Source organism: Megalobrama amblycephala, linkage group LG23, assembly GCF_018812025.1.
Source record: "Megalobrama amblycephala isolate DHTTF-2021 linkage group LG23, ASM1881202v1, whole genome shotgun sequence".
NCBI classification, from domain to species: Eukaryota; Metazoa; Chordata; class Actinopteri; order Cypriniformes; family Xenocyprididae; genus Megalobrama; species Megalobrama amblycephala.
Genome location: NC_063066.1, coordinates 3,860,712 through 3,882,880, shown reverse-complemented (window position 1 = coordinate 3,882,880; position 22,169 = coordinate 3,860,712). Strand labels below are relative to the sequence as shown.

The 22,169-nt window shown below is 38.9% G+C and overlaps 1 protein-coding gene across 1 annotated transcript in view; it reads left to right on the top strand.

The window, feature by feature from the left end:
• nr3c1 (nuclear receptor subfamily 3, group C, member 1 (glucocorticoid receptor)) overlaps window positions 1-22,169 on the top strand; it is a 47,682-nt gene that overhangs the window by 12,515 nt on the left and 12,998 nt on the right. Inside the window, exon 2 of the mRNA XM_048175815.1 lies at window positions 6,156-7,261. Within this exon, the coding sequence (XP_048031772.1) occupies window positions 6,165-7,261 (1,097 nt within the window). The 5' untranslated portion in view covers window positions 6,156-6,164. The remainder of the gene's footprint in view (window positions 1-6,155; window positions 7,262-22,169) is intronic.

Genomic DNA, 22,169 nt, shown 5'->3' with positions numbered 1-22,169 from the left:
GTTTAACTTAGAGCACGAAAGTTGTTCGGCCCGATGAGGTCTATATGTGTACTGAGTTTCATACTAATACGTGCAAGCGTGTTTAATATATGGACCAAATTTTCAGACTTTTTTCAAGGGGGCGCTGTCGAGCCCCCCTGCCACGCCCGGGTACCAGCCTCTCCGGCGTCCTAATGGCCGCGGATTCCAATGTGTGTGCCAATTTTCAAGAGTTTTTGAGCATGTTAAGGCCCCCAAAAAGCCCCGGAAGACGGAAAAAAAATAAAAAAAAAAAAAAAAAAAAAATAATAATAATCCTTAGAAGAACAAGAGGGCCCTGCGCGAATTTTCGCTTGGGCCCTAATAATAATCCTTAGAAGAACAAGAGGGCCCTGCGCGAATTTTCGCTTGGGCCCTAAATATAGCTGCGAGCAGCGATGGCGGGCCCAAGCCCGGTGGCACCGCCACCCCGGTGGCTTCAGGGCAACTGTGCACAGCGGGCAATAGGCACTTAAAACGGTTAAACATCAAAGGACTATGTCAAATTCACTCCACATTTACTGCACTACAAGGTGCCACTATAGAGCCCCTCCTCCCTGCCCATTTTCAAAGGATTACATGTGCCAAGTTTTAACATTATTCTGATGAATTTGAAGCAAATCAGGTAAAAATAAGAGGGTGATCTCAATGTATGCTGAAAGTGACACATTTTCTGCTTCCAGTTGGTGGCGCTATTACTTTGAATCACAATAGTCACATCCATGTGATCAGCCTTGTACAACGAAGACTAAGCCGAAGTTTCATCAAAATCAATTAATGTATGCAGAAGTTATAACACTTTGTTTCCCTTTTCTTGCCATAAATTCGTTGCCTCGCCACGGCCAAACCGTTTGAGATATCCAAAATCCGTTTGCAATTAAACAACTTCAATGTGTTAGCAACAAGTTAAAAAAAGTTTGGTGTAAATTGGATAAACCCTGTAGGAGCAGTAGTATAAAATTCATAGCCTGTTTTTTCAAAAAATTAACATTCAAACCAAAATAGCTGACTTCCTGTTGGTCGGAGCTAATGAATGTAAATTAGAAAATTGTCCGGCTTGATGAGAACAATATGTGTACCGAGTTTGGTGATTGTAGGAAAAACTAACCCCCCACTTTTGTCAAAAGTGGCGCTACTGAGCCCCTCCACCACGCCCATTTCTATGGCTTTGTCCATGTCTACTGGTTGACAATATTGATGTGTGTGTCGAGTTTCATGCAATTTGAAGCATGTTAAGAGCCTCAAAAACACTCAAGAATATTATTACAGTTTGACCTGTTGCCATGGCAACAATATTTCAAATATCAAAAATCCTGTCATAGGTCTACATCTGCTGTGTATTGACATTACACTGATGAAGTTTGAAGCAAATCAGGTAAAAATAAGAGGGTGATCTCAAAACATTTCAAAAAGTGATACACTTCCTGCTGCCAGTTGGTGGCGCTATAACTTTGACTCACAATAGTCACATCCATGTGATCAGACTCCTATAACGAACACACTCGTGAAGTTTCATAAAGATCAATATATGTATGCAGACGTTATAACACATTTCCTGTTTCCTTTTTCTCGCCATAAATTCGTTGCCTCGCCACGGCCAAACCGTTCGAGATATCAAAAATCCCCTGGCAATTTTTAATCATCAGTGTCTTGACTTCATGCTGACCGAGTTTGGTGGCGATCGGATTAATCGTCTAGGAGGAGTATATCAAATTCCAGAGCATGCGTTTTTCAAACAACCCTTAATAGCTGACTTTCCTGTTGGCGTGGTGTTTAACTTAGAGCACGAAAGTTGTTCGGCCCGATGAGGTCTATATGTGTACTGAGTTTCATACTAATACGTGCAAGCGTGTTTAATATATGGACCAAATTTTCAGACTTTTTTCAAGGGGGCGCTGTCGAGCCCCCTGCCACGCCCGGGTACCAGCCTCTCCGGCGTCCTAATGGCCGCGGATTCCAATGTGTGTGCCAATTTTCAAGAGTTTTTGAGCATGTTAAGGCCCCCAAAAAGCCCCGGAAGACGGAAAAAAAAAAAAAAAAAAAAAAAAAAAAAAAATAAATATAGCTGCGAGCAGCGATGGCGGGCCCAAGCCCGGTGGCACCGCCACCCCGGTGGCTTCAGGGCAACTGTGCACAGCGGGCAATAGGCACTTAAAACGGTTAAACATCAAAGGACTATGTCAAATTCACTCCACATTTACTGCACTACAAGGTGCCACTATAGAGCCCCTCCTCCCTGCCCATTTTCAAAGGATTACATGTGCCAAGTTTTAACATTATTCTGATGAATTTTGAAGCAAATCAGGTAAAAATAAGAGGGTGATCTCAATGTATGCTGAAAGTGACACATTTTCTGCTTCCAGTTGGTGGCGCTATTACTTTGAATCACAATAGTCACATCCATGTGATCAGCCTTGTACAACGAAGACTAAGCCGAAGTTTCATCAAAATCAATTAATGTATGCAGAAGTTATAACACTTTGTTTCCCTTTTCTTGCCATAAATTCGTTGCCTCGCCACGGCCAAACCGTTTGAGATATCCAAAATCCGTTTGCAATTAAACAACTTCAATGTGTTAGCAACAAGTTAAAAAAAGTTTGGTGTAAATTGGATAAACCCTGTAGGAGCAGTAGTATAAAATTCATAGCCTGTTTTTTCAAAAAATTAACATTCAAACCAAAATAGCTGACTTCCTGTTGGTCGGAGCTAATGAATGTAAATTAGAAAATTGTCCGGCTTGATGAGAACAATATGTGTACCGAGTTTGGTGATTGTAGGAAAAACTAACCCCCCCACTTTTGTCAAAAGGTGGCGCTACTGAGCCCCTCCACCACGCCCATTTCTATGGCTTTGTCCATGTCTACTGGTTGACAATATTGATGTGTGTGTCGAGTTTCATGCAATTTGAAGCATGTTAAGAGCCTCAAAAACACTCAAGAATATTATTACAGTTTGACCTGTTGCCATGGCAACAATATTTCAAATATCAAAAATCCTGTCATAGGTCTACATCTGCTGTGTATTGACATTACACTGATGAAGTTTGAAGCAAATCAGGTAAAAATAAGAGGGTGATCTCAAAACATTTCAAAAAGTGATACACTTCCTGCTGCCAGTTGGTGGCGCTATAACTTTGACTCACAATAGTCACATCCATGTGATCAGACTCCTATAACGAACACACTCGTGAAGTTTCATAAAGATCAATATATGTATGCAGACGTTATAACACATTTCCTGTTTCCTTTTTCTCGCCATAAATTCGTTGCCTCGCCACGGCCAAACCGTTCGAGATATCAAAAATCCCCTGGCAATTTTTAATCATCAGTGTCTTGACTTCATGCTGACCGAGTTTGGTGGCGATCGGATTAATCGTCTAGGAGGAGTATATCAAATTCCAGAGCATGCGTTTTTCAAACAACCCTTAATAGCTGACTTCCTGTTGGCGTGGTGTTTAACTTAGAGCACGAAAGTTGTTCGGCCCGATGAGGTCTATATGTGTACTGAGTTTCATACTAATACGTGCAAGCGTGTTTAATATATGGACCAAATTTTCAGACTTTTTTCAAGGGGGCGCTGTCGAGCCCCCCTGCCACGCCCGGGTACCAGCCTCTCCGGCGTCCTAATGGCCGCGGATTCCAATGTGTGTGCCAATTTTCAAGAGTTTTTGAGCATGTTAAGGCCCCCAAAAAGCCCCGGAAGACGGAAAAAAAATAAAAAAAAAAAAAAAAAAAAAATAATAATAATCCTTAGAAGAACAAGAGGGCCCTGCGCGAATTTTCGCTTGGGCCCTAATAATAATCCTTAGAAGAACAAGAGGGCCCTGCGCGAATTTTCGCTTGGGCCCTAATAATAATAATCCTTAGAAAAACAAGAGGGCCCTGCGCGAATTTTCGCTTGGGCCCTAATAAAAGTAATAATCTATATACAGACACAATTTTGCTTGGGAATGTGAATAAGAAAGGGCCAGGATATGTACAATTAGTGTGTTGGGTAGATGGCCTGGGGGCAAAACATTTTTCATATACACTGTAAAACCAGATAAGTTCAGAATACTCAAAATTTTGTAGACACCGATGGCCTCAAAAAACTTAAGTTAAGCAACTCAAATTTTTTAAGTAAACAATAATTATAAATAACAATTAAGTAAAACTGAAAAACTTTAATGTTTAAGTCCACTGTACTTAAAACTGTAAAAAAAAAAAAAAAAAAAAAAAGCATTTGTAATGTTTCTTATTTTTCAATTATTTTGATGCAGTGGTTGTTAAACCCAAAAAGTTCAGAATACTCAAAAACATTTACTCGAAGACCATTTTAGTAGAACTTAAAAAATGAACTTTGTACGACACAAACTTGCTAATTATAAATAATATTGAATAAACTATCACCTAATCTTTATGGTTAAGTGTTAGTAACAGCACACCAGCATGCACAAACATAACCCCAAAGAGACCATTACTTGCAACATGCATTATGTAGCCTTGAAGTTTGCAGCCCATTCTCGATCTAACCACAGGCGCTACTCCACCACAGTGGTAACAAAACTTCAACATCACAGAAACACCTTTAAATACCAAAATAACAGAACATTAAACAGTAACAAATCTTCCCCTGTATTAATCTTGCGCAAACACACACACATTAACACTCAATTTCAACATTTCTCCTTACACAGTGTGATGCAAAGCATGCTGGGAACTTGAAATCTGTTGCAACTCAGTTTAAATTTGAATGTATTCTTCTGATAACATCGGTAAACATGGATGACGTCACTCAGTACACTTAAAAATAATAATTTAAAGGTGCAATGTGTAAGAATTTTGCAGTAAAATATCCAAAAACCACTAGGCCAGTGTTATATATTTTGTTCACTTGAGTACTTACAATATCCCAAATGTTTCCAACTATTTGTAAATCGTGAGAAAATTGCAATTTTAATCAAGGCTCCGGGACGTGTGAGGAGTCGCCTGTCAATTGCGTCATACCCACGTTACCCTCGGTTTCCGGATTTATTTTGTAGAAACCGTGGAAACACCAAAGACGCTTTAATATATTACACGTTTTAATAGACAAGGGAACAACTGTTTGGTTACATTTATAGACAGAAAATGAATTGTTGTTATATAGCTAAACATGATTAGTCTTATTGTTTAAATCTCATTTTCTTGATGTTTTGCGAGTCTCATGCTTTACCATGCCTCGGAGAAAAACACTATTTTGTCAAGTAGCTAACATAGCATAATCAGATGCAGCTTTATTTTTAGTAACAGTAATACAGCATTTTCTCCATCATACAATACGTTTTAAAATTAATTGCATGCCATTTATCAACACAAGCCATCCAGCATTTAATATGATATTGTAAAATCGATCTATCTTACTGCAGTGTGTAACAGTGTCTCACAGCAGCCGCCGAGCGAACGCACAGAGTAACGTTATAACATCATTTTCAACACTCTCAAATGTATCTAATATGATAAACAGAGCTGCGTTACCTCATACTCATGACCGGAAAAGCGGAAGCGGCGCCGGCGACTGTGTCATAATAAAAGTCCCGCTGCTCGTGAGGCGTGTGTTGATCAATCGCTCCAGCTCCTCGTTCAGCTCCACAACACTTGCTCCTGCTCTGCTTCATACTACAGTAACGTTAATAATCACATCCATGAACATGATTTCTTCCCGAGTCCTATCCCGATTGTTTCCACCGGCTGTGATGAGGTGAAGACCACATGTCCCAAGATTCCGCGCTCAAACTTGGCATCATCAAGCTACGCCTTTGTTTTGAACAGGCCTCTAGCGACCTCTAGCGGTCAGAAATCTTACATACTGCACCTTTAAGTATAAGGGTTTACTCAAAAATCTTGAGCTGCACAAAAATAAAACTAAACTCCTTTTAAGTTGCATCAATGATTTAACAGACTTTAACTGCAGTGTACTCAATCTTTATAAGTTAGTAGTACTGTTCAGGTTTACAGTGTAGCGAAAACTGTTTTTACCAATGCCATGGTGCATTTTTGTCTGCCTCTTTTAATCATGTTTTGTTTTTATGTTATTTACAGTAAATTATGCTTACATTTTTAGTGATGTTATTTATGGTCCTTTAGAAACTATAATTGTTTTGTTGTGTTTTACCACAGTAGTGCAAGATGGATCAAGGAGGACAGAAGAACGGCGCCAAGAAAGATGAGCGTTTGAATACTTTGGATTATAGCAACAACCCAGTCGAGGGGATTTTACGAAGCGGAATACAAAGCGCCATGTCTGTCGCCCCCACGTCCATGGTTCCTCAACCCAGTCCACTGATGCAGCCAGTTTCCGCTGACCTTCCCAATGGCCTGAGCAATTCACCCACTCTTGAGGAGCACAGCACCTCCACTCTTGGCATCTTTGCAGAGGATTCAGAGCTCAAAGCCATTGGGAAGGAGCAACGGGCTCAACAACAACAAGCCCAGGGCTCTTACACTTTGGGGGACAGCTTCTCAAGTCTGGAGGCCAGCATTGCAGACCTCAATAGCGCCTCCCCTTCAATGGACTCCCTGATCGGTGGAGTCGACCCCAATCTCTTTCCTTTAAAAACAGAGGACTTTTCTCCCTTGGATAAAGGCGATATGGACCTTGACCAAGATTCCTTTGGTCCCATTGGGAAAGATGTTGATGTTGGCAATCATAAGCTCTTTAGTGACAACACTCTAGACCTCCTGCAGGACTTTGAGTTGGACGGATCGCCCTCTGATTTTTATGTAGCGGATGACGCGTTCCTCTCCACCATAGGTGATGATGCTCTACTTGGAGACTTGACAACTAATACAGAGAGGGATTCAAAGGCCACGATCTCGGTGAGCAGCACAGTCAACGGCATGAGCACTTCCAGCCCCTCCAACACCACCACCAGCTTGGCCACTGTGAAGGTGGAGAAGGACTCTATAATCCAGCTGTGTACTCCAGGGGTCATCAAACAGGAGAACGCTGGTGGGACTAACTACTGTCAGATTGGTCTCCACAGCACACCCATTAACATTTGTGGTGTCACCACTTCAAGTGGACAGAGCTTCCTCTTTGGGACCGGCTCGTCCACAGCTGCTGTCAGTCAGCAGAAAGATCAGAAGCCTGTCTTTAACGTGTACACCCCTCTGACCTCTTCAGAAGACAGATGGAGCCGGGGCCAGGGCTTTGGGAATGCAAGTGGAATGCAACAGAGGGCCAGCGAATGCTTTTCCAAAAACTTCTCAAGCCCCTATGCCAGGTAAGATATGAAAGCCTCCTGGATGGTTAGTGCTTCAGTTACAGATTAAATTGACCAGCGCCACACCCACTTATTAAGTAATCGCCATTGAGACAGAGCGACATGCGTCATAATCTGAAGACCACGCCCACCGGGGGGGAAACAATCCAACCGTCTCCATTGAGTTTGTATTGCGTGAGGCTGCCTCTTTGTCTTTTCTGACTTATTACAAAAAACAGAACAATGTCTAAAAGCTGCTGTGTGACAAGGTGTACAGCTAACAAACTTAAAAAACCCAGAAATAAGTTTTTATAAGCTGTCGACCCCCAAAAACGAATGTTTAAGGACATAAAAGTGGATACAGGCAGTGAGACAGAGAGCAACGGGTCATATTACTATAAGAAATGCATTGGAGGGGAACATAATCGGCGACAGGTGAAATAATTCTTTGACATGGTAAAAAAATAATGAATGGTTTGTTTTTGTTGGTTTGTTTAGCATATGTTGTTGCCGATTACGACCCCCTCCAGTGTATTTCTTAAAGTAATTATGACCGTTTGCGCTCTGTCTCACTGCCTGTATCCACTTTTATGTCCTTAAACATTCATTTTTTGGGATCGACATCTTATAAAAACTTATTTCTGGGTTTTTTAGCTTGTTAGCTGTGCACCTTGTCACACAGCAGCTTTTAGACATTGTTCTGTTTTTTGTAATAAGTCAGAAAAGACAAAGAGGCAGCCTCACGCAATACAAACTCAATGGAGACGGTTGGATTGTTTCCCCCCCGGTGGGCGTGGCTTTCAGATTAACATAAATGACATGCGTCATAATCTGAAAACCACGCCCACCGGGATAAAACAATCCCACCCTCTCCATTGACTTTGTATTGCATGAAGCCGTCACCTTGTCATTTCTGACTTTTAACAAAAAAGCAGAACAATGTCTAAAAGCTCTGGTGCAGCAAACAAGCTAAAAAACCCAGAACTAAGATTTTATAAGATGTCGACCCAAAAAAAACCTAGTATTTAAGGACACAAAAGTGGATACAGGCAATTGAGACAAAGCTCAACGTGTCATATTACTCTGAGAACGACGCCCACTGGAGGGGAACGTAATTGGCGACAGGAAATATAATATATAAAACTGACATTACCAGTATCAAAATGTCTACTGCACACATAGGCATACTGAGTGCCATGATCCCACAATTTACCCTTTCTTCCTGCTGATGCTTCACGTCTTAATGCCTGTATCCACTTTTGTCTCCTTAAAGGCTGGCTTTTATGGTTTGGGTTTTTTTAGCTTGTTTGCTGTACACCCTGTCACACAGCAGCTTTTAGGCATTGTTCTGTCTTTTGTTTGAAGCAAGAAATGAAAAGGAGGCAGCTTACGCAATACAGTCTCAATGGAGAGGGTTGGATTGTTTCCCCCCCAGTGTGGGTGTGTCTATTAGGGCTGGGACAAAAAATCGATGTGTGACTCCATTCCGAGATTTTCCGAATGCATCGCGATTCTCTCGAATCGATTCTGAGCTTAATTTTAACAGCAGATGGCGCTCTACGCTTGTTTATAACTGCACACTCAAATGCTCATGAAGAAGAGCGCTTGTGCGTTTGGCTGAGTCTGAGAACGTGCTTGTTCAGAATGCTTTTATGATGCGAGATTAATGTAAACAGCCCACTGCAAACATTTGCTTCAACCTTTTTGAATTTTAGAAATGATTATTTTATGGAAGGTTTAAGTGGTGTGCGCAAGGAATTGGAGGCAAGCAGAGTATGGCTGTTTCTAAAGCACGTAGCGCCATCTACTGTTACAAACTAAGCTCAGAATTGATTCGAGAGAGAATCGAGATGCATTCGAAATATCAGGATCAATCCAGAATAATTTCTCGATTCATGATGCATGTAGTACAAATCTTTTTCCAGAAAGTTCACTTTGGCATGCTGTTTCCCGAAACAAACTCCAAAAAATCTTTGTTTTGGCCTGATTTTGTTTGAAATTACGTCACATTAGTTCATCTGTCGATTTTGCTTTAAGTATATCAGGGTCTTAATTAATGGAGAAACAAGGAAATTCATTGCTCAAAAGTGTGGCAGTGTTATTTTAATATATATATTTTTTAATATAATGTTCTTAATATTTTGAATTAGCTTTCATTTTTATATTTTTAGTTTATATATTTATATAATTAATTTATCTTTTTAAATAATAGTACTGTTTAGGTTTAATAATTTTTTTTTAAATTAATTTAATTTTAGTATTAGGTTTATTTCCAGTTAGTAATTATAGTGCTTAAACTTATTTTAGTTATTTACCAGGTTATTTGCCAACATTTCAAATCGTTTCATATTTAGATATTTTCTAATAATATTAAATATTATTAAATGTGTCTAATATTTATTGCAGCTTCATTTCAATTAACAAAACTTTATTTTAAAATGTTTTTAGTTAACAATAAAAAAGTGTGGAACCATTTTAGCAGGATTTTAATAGTTTTGGCACAAAAATATATTCAGTATTGAACAGAAAGGAATGCACAAAATAAGAATTGAAATTTGAGAGTATCTTTTCTGGGAATAATCATGCCACGCATTTCCTCCAGTATGAAACAGCCAGGAAATGGAGGTCAGACCAGAAAAAAAAAATCAGCGTTGATTTTTAAAGACTGCTCCTAAATTAGCCTAACAGTTACCATGCTGTACCATTATTGGTTTGTTACAGTTTAACCCACAGTATTAAACTACTTAAAGATGCTATAAGGTCAATGCAAGAATACAAAATCTGACACTGAACATTCAGACAGTACTGCTCCGTTTCCTTCTTCACATTCATGTTCCATCATGTTTTTACTTCTATCTCTCGTCAACTATTTGCGAACCCTGACTTGTGTGAGCAGAAATCTTAATCGCATGAAATGTGCTTTGAGGGCATAACAGTAGGGCAGAACTTCTGTGGAAATAATCTGTTAAAGTGCTTCTTTTGTTAATATAAAAACCGCTGTGTGTGTTTACTGTAAGTCAAGGAAGTCTAAAGATGACAATACTTATCAAGGAGTTATGTAACTGACACACATAGCAGAGGGATCTCCATAAAGCAGGACTCTGCAGCTCGACCCGAAACCTGCTCATCCAACACTGCAGCGGTTTGATTGATTGGTAATGGCGTGTCAAGGATAGAGTCTTTGAGGAAGTGTCTGCATATTTGTCATGTGACCGGGCCATTAGTGACACACCCACATAGTCCAGCTTTGCTGGATGCTTAAAATAAACACAAAGATTGTTTCTCTAATGTCAGAGTCACTGAGTTCAGATTAGGGATTTGCACAAGTACTCAGGCGTGACAGTGATCGATATAACTTTAGTTTAAAAAATATATTGTAGCGCCAATCTGCCATACATAACATTATAATGAGAACACTTTTGTATGTTGTGATTCTTTGTGCTTTAGTTGCCGTGTTTCAGCACATTGTTATGAGAAGAGCGCACTTTCTGGCTAGCAAGTTCACTCACAATTGCGTCCTTTTGTGCAGATACAAGTTCTATTGTTACATTTATGTTGTGTGTCTGATTAATCTCATATGTTTCATATAGAACGGGCTTCAGTTTACTGTTGTTCATTCACCTCATGCAGCTGTTTCTTTTAGATGTTTATTTTTCGAAAACATTGATGCATTATTGATTATCTAGCAGTGTCGTATTTTCATATTCCGATTGTCATATTTTTATTTGTCAACATCAATTTTCATAACAGTGTTTTAATTAAAATTTTGGTAACACTTTATTAGTTTAGGGTCCAATTCTCACTAATAATTAGTTGCTTATTATCATGCATATTACTAGGATATTGGCTGTTTGTTAGCACTTATAAAGCACATATTAATGCCTTATTCTGCATGATCATATTCTACATCCATTAATCTACCCAATATCTAAAATTAACAACTACCTTAATAACTATTAATAAGCAGTAATTAGGAGTCTATTGAGGCAAAAGTCTAAATGAATAGTGAGAATTGGATCCTAAACTAAAGTGCCATAATCGGCATGACGGACATGCCCCGCCCCCTGAGTACTTGTTTTTAAGACCTATCAGTACTCAAAATAAAAACAAAACCCTGACAAAAACACCCATCTCTAGTTCAGATCTAGTTCAGATGTAACACCAGTGTTACCACTTCTCGTTTCAGTAATCGGAGCACTAAAAAGAGTATGAAATCTTACTTAATGTGAACAAGAAATCAAAATAAACCCTGTTTACTTACTTAATACATGTCCCTGGTCTCATTGTGAACAGTTCATTATTATTTTAAAGTAAAAGGAAAATCATTCTCTTTGGAATTTTTCATCAAAATGTATAATCTTGCTCTGCATCTTAAATGACTATTTAATGTTAACCAATAGTCAAATAGCTATTTAGTCATTGTTTTAAGCCACTGTTGTAGGTAAAGAAGCATTTCTAAAATCTTAGCAGCACAGTAATTAAATCTTAGACATTAATATAAGGTTACAGCCGGAGTGACTAATACAGTGTTGTTATTGTTAACGAATACTAAAGCTATTAAAAATCGTTTTCGGTTATTGAAATGAAGCTGAAAATAAAATATAAATAAAAACCTAAACTTATAAAAAATGACATAAAATTAGATATGTTGCTTTAGCAACTAAATTAAATAAAATAAATTTAAGTTGAAGTACTAAAATGACTAAAACTCAAATAAAAATCTAAAATAAAGTAGGGATGCACCAATATGAAAATTTTGGCTGATCGACCGATAACCGATAATTCTTTATATTTCTTTATATTCTTTATATTTGAAAGCCTATAACCGATATATTGGCCAGATAAATAAAAAATAAATAAATACTATTTATATTATTAATATTACTCAAATTATATGACTAAAGGGCCGTCAACTAAAAACAGAAATGTTTTGGATGTCTAGGCCGTTCATTTACACTTTGCCTAAAAATGCACATTTTTGAAAACAATATCGTTATCATCTCCATCTAAACAACAAAAACCGCATCTGTGAAAACGGTGACGGCATTCACATTTCTTTACAAATTGACATCGCCATCTACTGGCCTGGCATGAATAATACAGCATTTTAGTCATTTTCGCAGCTCCGAGTAAACTGTGATCGTTTTGAAAACGTTATCTGTACAAAGAAAATATTTCGTTTTTAGTACATCGTTAATTAACACTGGTCCAGTCCTACTCCAGGAGGGCCACTTTTCTGCACAGTTAAGCTCCAACACACCTGCCCTGTGTCCGAAATCGCCCCCTATACTCTTAAATAGGGCACTATTTGAGGGGACAGCCATTTTTAGTGGTGTCCGAAACCTTAGTGGACATTATTTAATGCACTCATTCAATCCCACAATGCACCGCAATAATGAGTGTACAACTGATATTCGCTCAATGGCTAGAGAATACCCATAATGCATTGTGACAGTCGCACACCGAATTAATTCCGGCGACTTGCCAGAAGATGGCACCCGCAGCTGAATCAGCCCGACTCTAAATGATTACTGGGCCACTACATAGTCAGATGTTTTATGAAAAGAAAAAGAAAAACATCACAAGTGCACCATTAAATCATCTAAATAGTTGGTGGTTCTGGATAGAAAAACAGTCAGTTAGTGGTTCAGTCACGGATAGCGTGAACAGATGGTGAAACACAAGAGAGGTTTCATCTTTAATTTACATGTGGGCTCAATTATCAGGCCTTTGTGGTCTGCAGGTTTTGAGTGGGAGATGAGGTTGTTTGCAACTGCATCCCAACCTGTGTGACATTTAATGGCTTGCGGCCAGCTTAGACAGAAGCTGTCTCTCTCTCTCTGTCTCTTTGTTTGTCTGTCTCTCAATTTCTCTCTTGTGTGCACGCTATGCGGCAAACGCGGTTGCTATCAGGTCAGTGGTGCCACTTTTTTCTCACGCAAACATGCAAGTCAGTTCACACCCCTTTTTGTTTTTTCAGCATTCTTTTATTCCTATCGCTTCTCTTATGTGATTGTCTTAATGAGGATCTAATTGAGCCAAACCCTTTGATTTGTAGTGACTCAGACATTCTTCCTGAAAACTTTGCTCAAATTGTTCTTGGCTTTATATGAGTCAATATCGAGTCACTCTCAGGCAGCTGTGAATAAGTAGCTTGTTTTCTCTTTCTCCTCCTAGTCTCTCTCTCCTCTTCGCCCTCCAGCGCACACACCCACTGAGTATTTTTAACTCTGCATAACCAGCTCCACAATGAGGACCTTTGGACTAGTGAAAATGTAGGTTTTCTGGAAAAAGAAACCCCAGGAGCTGAACAAAACAGACTGTTTGTGCGTTAATTTAAAGTGCTCTGAACCTGAAGAAAGTCTATATTACTAAAAATGCAACTTATACTTCCGTTGGCAAAGATGCAATTTGATTACACTTGTAGCTGAACAGAGAGAGGAGGTTTATGCACAGCGTTCTTCACTCTTCTAACTTCTCCACAACAAATGCCATTAAAAAAAGTATTGTTTCTTGAGCAGCAAATCAGCATATTAGAATGATTTCTAAAGGATCATGTGACAAGATTGACAAGTTCTGATATAGAATATGAGAAATAATTGCAAACTGGATATGGAATGTCATCTGGCTTTTGGTTTTATTCTCCAAAGCAATGAAATTATTAAGTCAATATGAAATGCAATAAGTAGAGATGCACCGATACTAAATTTCTCCACCGATAGCCGGTTATTCAGATTGATCTCTGCTGATACCGATAGTTTGGGGGGTTCTTTTAAATTAATGATAATTTCGTTATAATTAATAATTGATCATTATATTTTGAAAGAAATCTCACTCCATTTCATCAACTTGTTTCAGAGTAACTGGTATCAGTTATAAACAAACACATTACTTAAATTAATATTAACACACATTAACTAAATTCTGAATATTAAATTAATATTTCTTAACTTTCTGAATGTTAATTACTATTAATATTGAACATCAGACTGGCATTTTCTTTACACAAAGCCCAAATGCAGTGCATTTTCTTGCCCTTTTTTGATTGACAGGATATATCGGCCCTGACTATTGGCTGTTTTTAAACTATCAGACATATAAATCTGATAGTATAAATTTGCTTTTATATCGGTGCATCTCTAGCAATAAGCTTATTTTTAAATAAAAATAACGTTTTATCCATGTTACACTAGCATACAGCTGCACAATTCTTGATAAATTGATAATCAATCAAAACAGTTTTTGTTTAAAATATATGTGTGGCAGCAGTGTGTGTACACAACCACCCTGTAATGATAATAATCCACCCACTCCTCTTTTTTTTAATCCCCAAAAGTCATAAGCAGTCTGGAGATTCTAGCTGCTGACAGACTCTGCCCTATTAGCATAGCTCCTCCCCTAAGTGAGCTGATATTACAGCACACATATTAATACCATTGCCTTGTCTAGGTACTGTATATCACGCTGCTTTCACTTTAATACACAGATCTAATATACAAATGCGATTTTTTTTTTTTTTTTCCCCTGCTGTTTACGTTCACAGACAACGAGGTGATGACTTAATAAAAATGTGTTTTGAATGACTAAAACTATGACTAAAATCTACTATAATTTTCGTCAATGAATAAAAACGAGATGAAAATGGGGAAGATATCCAGTCAGGACTGCTGTCATGTGTGGAAGATGCGCACATTTGAAGTGTAACGTGCTGATCTTACTGCGGCGCTGTTGCACGCTCTACAGGCTCACCCAGCAGCACTTCAGACTGTTTCCCAATTAATGAGTAGCGCACATTTATGCCAAGCGATTGCTTATGAGCTAATGTTGATGAATTATGACAATGCTTACTACACAACGTTTATATGGTCATATGTTTTAAATGGTTGTAAGAATGCCTATTTTATCTCCCTCGTCTGAACTTAAATGAGCAGACTGCTACAATGTTGACTGTAGACATTTACCAGTTCATTATTGTCATTTTGTTTACACAATAAACTGTATTTAATTTAATTTCTATTTAATTCATAGATAACTACTGTATCTTCTGTCACGGGAAGGAAAGACTAAAGGGGGTCACACACCATACGCGAAGCTCAGCGCCGCGACACGTCTTTAAAATTCGAACGCATTGTTTTCTGTTGTTTTCTGAGCCGTAGCTGGGCGCCGAATGTCGCCGCCGGTGTGCGTACACTCATAGAAAACAATGCGTTCGAATTTTAAAGACGTGGCGCGCCGCTGAGCTTCGCGTATGGTGTGCGAGCCCCTTAAGAACATTATTTGACACACTATTCAATTTATTTTACAAGTATAAGGGTTATTATAGCTAACTAAACCTAAAACCATAAAAAAACTTCATTACTTGAAATAAACATTAAAGGTCCCGTTCTTCGTGATCCCATGTTTTAAACTTTAGTTAGTGTGTAATGTTGTTATTAGAGTATAAATAAAATCTGTACAATTTTAAAGCTCAAAGTTCAATGCCAAGCAAGATATTTTATTTAACAGAAGTCGCCTACATCGAACGGCCAGTTTGGACTACATCCCTCTACTTCCTTCTTTAATGATGTCACTAAAACTTTTGACTAACCTCCGCCCACAGGAATACACAAGAGTTGCGTTTGTAGAGTGTGTTTGTCGCCATGTCGTCAAAACGCTGTTATTTTCATCCCGCAGTCCAATCACCGGGTCTGATTCCGGCTCAAATTGATAGGGTAAAATTAAAGACATGTTTACAATAACACTGAGCGCGTGCATCTCCACGTTATGGTAAGAGGCGTGACCTTTCCAGGCAAGGTTCGCTAAGCTGCTGTCGAATCACAACACAGGAACCGCTGGCACAATCAGAACTCGTTACGTATTTCTGAAGGAGGGACTTCATAGAACAAGGAAGTCATCAGCCCGTTTTTATGACAGTGCAAACAGCGGTATACAGATAAGTAAATTATGTGAAAAATACTGTGTTTTTTTACACGCGAAACATGAACACATGTTATATTGCACACTATAAACACAATCAAAGCTTCAAAAAACCACGAAAAACGGGACCTTTAACTGAAATAAAAAAATAAATATATAAGCTTACATTATTTCATCTAGTTTCCAAGCTTTAGCTTAACCTGATGTACTAAAATAACTAAAACAGAAATAAAAAACTATATAGATATTTAAAAGCAAAATCGAAAAGACAAACACACAAAAAATTACTAAAACTTGGTGTTTTTGACAGTTTAAGTGCAATAAGACTTAATACTCAGGAGACATGCCGTCTGACAGGCAGCTTCCTGTGTGCGTGCTTCAGGTGTGTGTGATCAGAAAGTGATATATCAGAAATTTAGTCTGATATGGCAGTCTATGCGTGCAGATAATTACATTTCATGATGATGAAGAAATGCAATGTCACACAAGCGTGACCACAATAGAGATGATAATCAAAACCAAACAGATGTTTTAGATTGTGGCAGAGCATTCGAGGCACGAGCTGTACAGGCTCCGCCCTCTTCTGGATAGGGGGGTGGGGAGCAGCAGCTCATTTGCATTTAAAGATACATGCACAAAAACAGCATGTTTTTCCTTCCACTCAAAAATGGGCATTCAACATGATCTGTGGGGTATTTTGAGCTGAAACTTCAGACTCATTCTGGGGACACCAGAGACTTATATTAGATCTTGTAAAAAGAGGCATAATAGGTCCTCATTAACTGGTTTTTGTTGCAAAAAATCCAACTTCCCAGACCTCTACACTAAAAGCTATGTCAGCTACTGGGAAGGTATTTAGTCATTGCATATATTTGACAGCAGACAACCCAAGTTTAACCACAGCCATAAAGAGGGCAGTGACTCTTTCTCTCTTTTATTTCCTTCTTTCTCACTTACTTTTTCACTGTCTCGCTGTGGTTCCTGTAGAGCAGGAATCTTGACAGTCAGCAAAAGTGGATAATGGATGCAAGTCACCTCTGTGTTTATAAGTGCTTTAGCACACAGAGATCAGGCTGCCTGAAACACTCTCGGTGCCATTGGTTTGACCTACTTTCTCTTCTGTATCACAGCTGGGCTGAGCAGAGCTTACCCCGCGTCTGCACTACAGGCCAGCGGCGCGACTCAACAAAACTAAAATACCCACGTCGTAATTAACAAAACAGTCTAAACTGCATGCGTGCAAAGACCTGAAGGACAATCCTAAGTATAATGTAATATGCTACGTACTGTGGTAAAATAATGAAGCCTTGTGCCTACGGCCGAATCACAGCTGATACGGAGTACAACAGTTCGAACATTTTCCTCTTGGTGCGCCACTTCGCTTACTGGTTTAAACTCTGTGACATTTCCATTGAGAAGAATGCAGATAATGTAACTGTATGTTGGCTTGAGCAAACCAATTGTGGTTAAACTGGTTGCAAAGTAAATGTGTCCTACATTTTCATTTTTTTTTTTTTTTTTTTTTTTTTACAAACATGATGAGTCATCTCTGCAAAATAGGAAAGCAAGATGGAGCTTCTTGCATTGTGATTATATATTAATAGAACGATTTATCATGTGTTGGTAATTTTATTTTAAGAATTGTTGCATTTAAAATGCAGAGTGCTTGCACCTAATTCACGAATCAGTAATACTATCAGAACTTATTCAAGGCTTTGAGAAGAATGTCAGAAGCAGCGATGGCATGCTTAACTTCCTCTTACTGTTTTCATGTGTTTCTCCTAAGGGTAAGAGCCATTTCCCTTTTTTATTGCTGCTTTTTCTCTCCGATCCAGGGAGACTAGAGTCTTTAGCCAAGTATTAGGCATTTCCACCAAATTAAACGGGTGATTAAAACTCATGAACCTTTGCGAAATGTCATTATGTGCCATTATAAGGTATAATCAAGATATTAAAACAAATAGACTAATTAAAATGTGTCCTCGTAAACAAATTGAATGTGAGATTTTCAGCCCACTGTCATCACTAGATGGCAGGGTCTGTAGAGATTGATCAATACATCACTAGATGGATATGTAATGTGGAGGAAATCACGTGTATTGTGGCCGTCAACTGCAGTCTATAAATAAGTTAACAGAAGATGGAGAGAGTGGGATTTTAGCCATAGGTTATCTCATCATTTGCAAACGCAAATTCTTTTCCATTATTGCATGAAATGAAAATTCAGCTTATCTATTTTCTAAATGCATCTAATAGATCTTGGTGTGAACAATTCATACATGCACGCTTCATTTATTGACCTTGTTGCAATTTCGATTTTAGTTAGTTTGATAGATACTTTGCCAAAGAAATGTAGCAAAACACAACGTTAGAGATTTTTTATGTTATTATGAGAAGGGTAAATATATTTTCAGTTCATTATGAAACTGTGGCAGGACAGATTAGACTGTGGCGGGCCACCACAGTGTAGGTAATTACTGGGAAACACTAACTATGTTTCCATGTATCTATTTTTATGCACATTTTGGGATATTGCATAAAAAACTACTTGATGGAAATGCCAAGATGTGCATGAAAAAACGTATGCGCTCATGAGTTGGATACATTTTTTATCCGACAAGTAAACATCCATAAACTACTATGGAAACACATTTACTGAATAAATCCCTCAATGCACATAACAAAAAAAAAAACATGTGATGTTGTGCGATGGGACGGCATAACTGGACTAACAAGCGGACCGATTTCAAGCATCTGAAAGCATCTGTTTTGGTTGTTCTGAAATGCCTGAGAAAAGTCAGTCGTCAAAGTATTTACGTCATCAGGCTCCGAAAGCAACATAGGGCCCTATAATACACCCGGCACAATGCGATGCAAGGTGCAGCGCAAGTGTGTTTACTAGTTTGCGTCCGGGGCCGTTCGCGTTTTCCCGTTCAGCGCCACGTCCTTAAATTAGTAAATGCATTTGCGCCAGTTAGCGCGCCCATGGGCGTGCTGGTCTAAAAAAGAGGTGTGTTCAGGCGCATTGCTATTTTAAGGAGCTGAAAATAGACTGCGCCAAAGACCAACTCAAACCTGGTCTAAAGTCAGTGGCACAATATTTTTTTGTTAGAGTGCGTTGGTAGAAACTGCGCCTCTGGGCGTGTCCACAGTGCGCGTTGACTTTGCTTATTACACACAGGGATGCGCATCACACAAACATGCCAAATATTAAAAACAAAAGGATTACAGTGTAAAAGAATATTATTGTGTAGGTGACATAAATATAAAAATGTAACTTCGTTTAACTTCTAACTAAACGTTTAACTTCGCACACGAGCAGATCGGTTTCTTCGCTTGAAAATCGTTCAGCTTTTCCGCCAACAAATTCCGCCATGTAAATAGCAATCCGCCATGGCGCGAGCGCATCTCGCTCTTAAAGGGAATGGGAGATGACACTCTGATTGGTTTATTGAACGTTACGCCCATTACTCATTAAGAGAATAGGGACAACCCATTTCAAAAATGCGCCCCGGCACACGGACCGTTTTTCCGTCGTTAAAATAGCAAAAGTGGATTTGGACACGCCCTGAGTGCACCATGCAATTTACACTTTGCGTTTAGATCGTTAAAATAGGGCCCATAATGTGTTTATTGCATTTTGTCTGCCTTCGCAAATATTTTATTATATATACGAAAATTGTTATACATTGGCCTCTCCTACTTTTCTTAGTGATATTTAGTGGCACTTTATCATGAAGTGACGATTTTGTTCTCTTTGATTCACTACACGGAAACGCTTATTTATTCGCAAATGTTTCCAATTTTGCGCATAAGTTAAATTTGCAACTTTGCATGGAAACAGCTACTGCCTGTAATGTTTAAAGGCACACTATGTAACTCTTTGCCAATAGAGGTCACTTATTCAAAACAAAGGCGTAGCTTGAAATCATGGGAGGTGTTGTCTTCACGTCTACAGCCGGTGGAAAAGAATCGGGACCGGCGGAAATCATGTTCATGGATGAGATTATTAACATTACTGTAGTATGAAGCAGAGCAGGACTGAGTGCTGTGCGAGCAGAAATGAGGCCGCTGGAGCGATTACTAATGAGGGACGAGTGCGACTTTTATTATGCCACGGTCAGCGCTTCTGCTTCTTCTGGTCAAGTGTATGTGGGGTAACGCAGCGCTGTTTATCATATTAGATACATTTGTGTGTTGAAAGTTGTTATAGTGCTACTCTGTTCGCTCGGCGGCTGCTGTGAGACACTTGATGCACACTGCAGTAAGATAGATCGATATTAGGCACGGTAAAACATGGTACTCGCGAGACTTACTGCGTTGAGCTATATAACATGATTAGTTTTCTGTTGATGAATGTATCCAAACAGTTGCTCACCTGTCTAATAAAACACATAATATATTAAAGTGTCTTTGGCGTTTCCATGGTTTCTACAAAATCAAACCAAGGGTAACGCGGATATGATATCATTGATAGGCGACGCACAGACACAGTCCGTGTCCTGTTTAAGGGTGCTTTCACACCTGCCTCATTTAGTTCGGTTGAATCGTACCAGAGTTCGTTTCCCCCTTTGGTGCGGTTCGTTTGGGCAGGTGTGAAAGCAGCAATCGCACTCGGGTGCGCACTAAAAGCGGACCAAACAAGCGTACCGAGACCTGCTTGAAGAGGTGGTCTCGGTACGCTTTCAAACGAACTCTGGAGCGGTTCGCTTGAGATGTGAAAGCAATCCGACCCAGTTAACGGACCAACGAACCAAATGACATCATAATTCATAACGGAAAATGCGATATAAAAAGCGGTAGTGTCTGATTCTGTGAGTGAGCACATTATTTACCACAGATAATAGATCAACGTAAACCAACGAGCGCCGCTGTTGTGTAATTGCACTTCTCCGTGTGAGAATGCTGTCCCGACAAAGCCTTTTTCCTGCTCTGCTTCATTATAAAATGTAGCCTATATAGTCTCTCTCGACACGCTGACAACAGGTTGCCTACTACACAGCGCTGGGAAACCAGAGACAGACCGAGAGAGAGAAAGAGCGCGCGTTTGAATTTGCCGCAGTATTAATATGAATGTAGTATATAATTTAACAGCGGGAAAGACGGCTACATTTATAAAGTGTTTGCGTGTGTCTCGACAGTTTCAAATAAAGCCACAATAATCTCATGGAGCGAACTTGTCAATCATTATTTTGATGGATGACGCAAAGAAAACTCTGACCAATAAGAGGGCAGTTTTACTCGCATGTGACTTGCCTAAACGCATTTTGGTACGCTTTGAAATGTTGCCATGTGAAAGCGAACCGAACCAAGAAGAAAATGCAACATTGTAACAAATTTAGTCCCTGTTTCGGACCAAAACAAGCGATCCATAGGTGTGAAAACACCCTAAAATTTCTTATTTCTCTGGGTTTAAACATTCTTGGAAACATTTGGGATAATGGAAGTACACAAGTCAGCAAAATATGTAACATTGTTCTAGTGGTTTTTGTATATTTTAATCCAAAAATCTTATATATTGTGCCTTTAATCAAAAATGTCATATCTGGATCTGAAACACGCCCCTGCAAGCTCACGTTCATCTGCCTTCTCTTTTGAGTGCCACGCCGTGCCACGCCCACTTCTCAACATCCAATCAACAACTGATGCACAGACCCCACCCCACATTTTTTCTTTTTTGATAATATGTTTCACTCAGATTTATTCCTCGGTACAGAAGAAAAGATCTGCCGCTACTTCCGTTTTATTGTGACTTTAATAGTTTGATAAAAGTTTAAAAGACTTTCTTTTAGGGTTCAGATTAACCATATGTGTTTGAGGACTCAGGGTTGCATTTGGCCTCCAGGCCACCAGCACAATTATGTCTCAAACTATTATTAACATGTTTTATAAGTTAAAGAGAACAGGTTGAGCCTTGATGCTATTAAATTTAATTGCACAAATAACACTAGCTCAATAAACTGCCAAAAAAAACAGCTTTTTTTTTTTAAGGACCATAAAATGCATCACGATA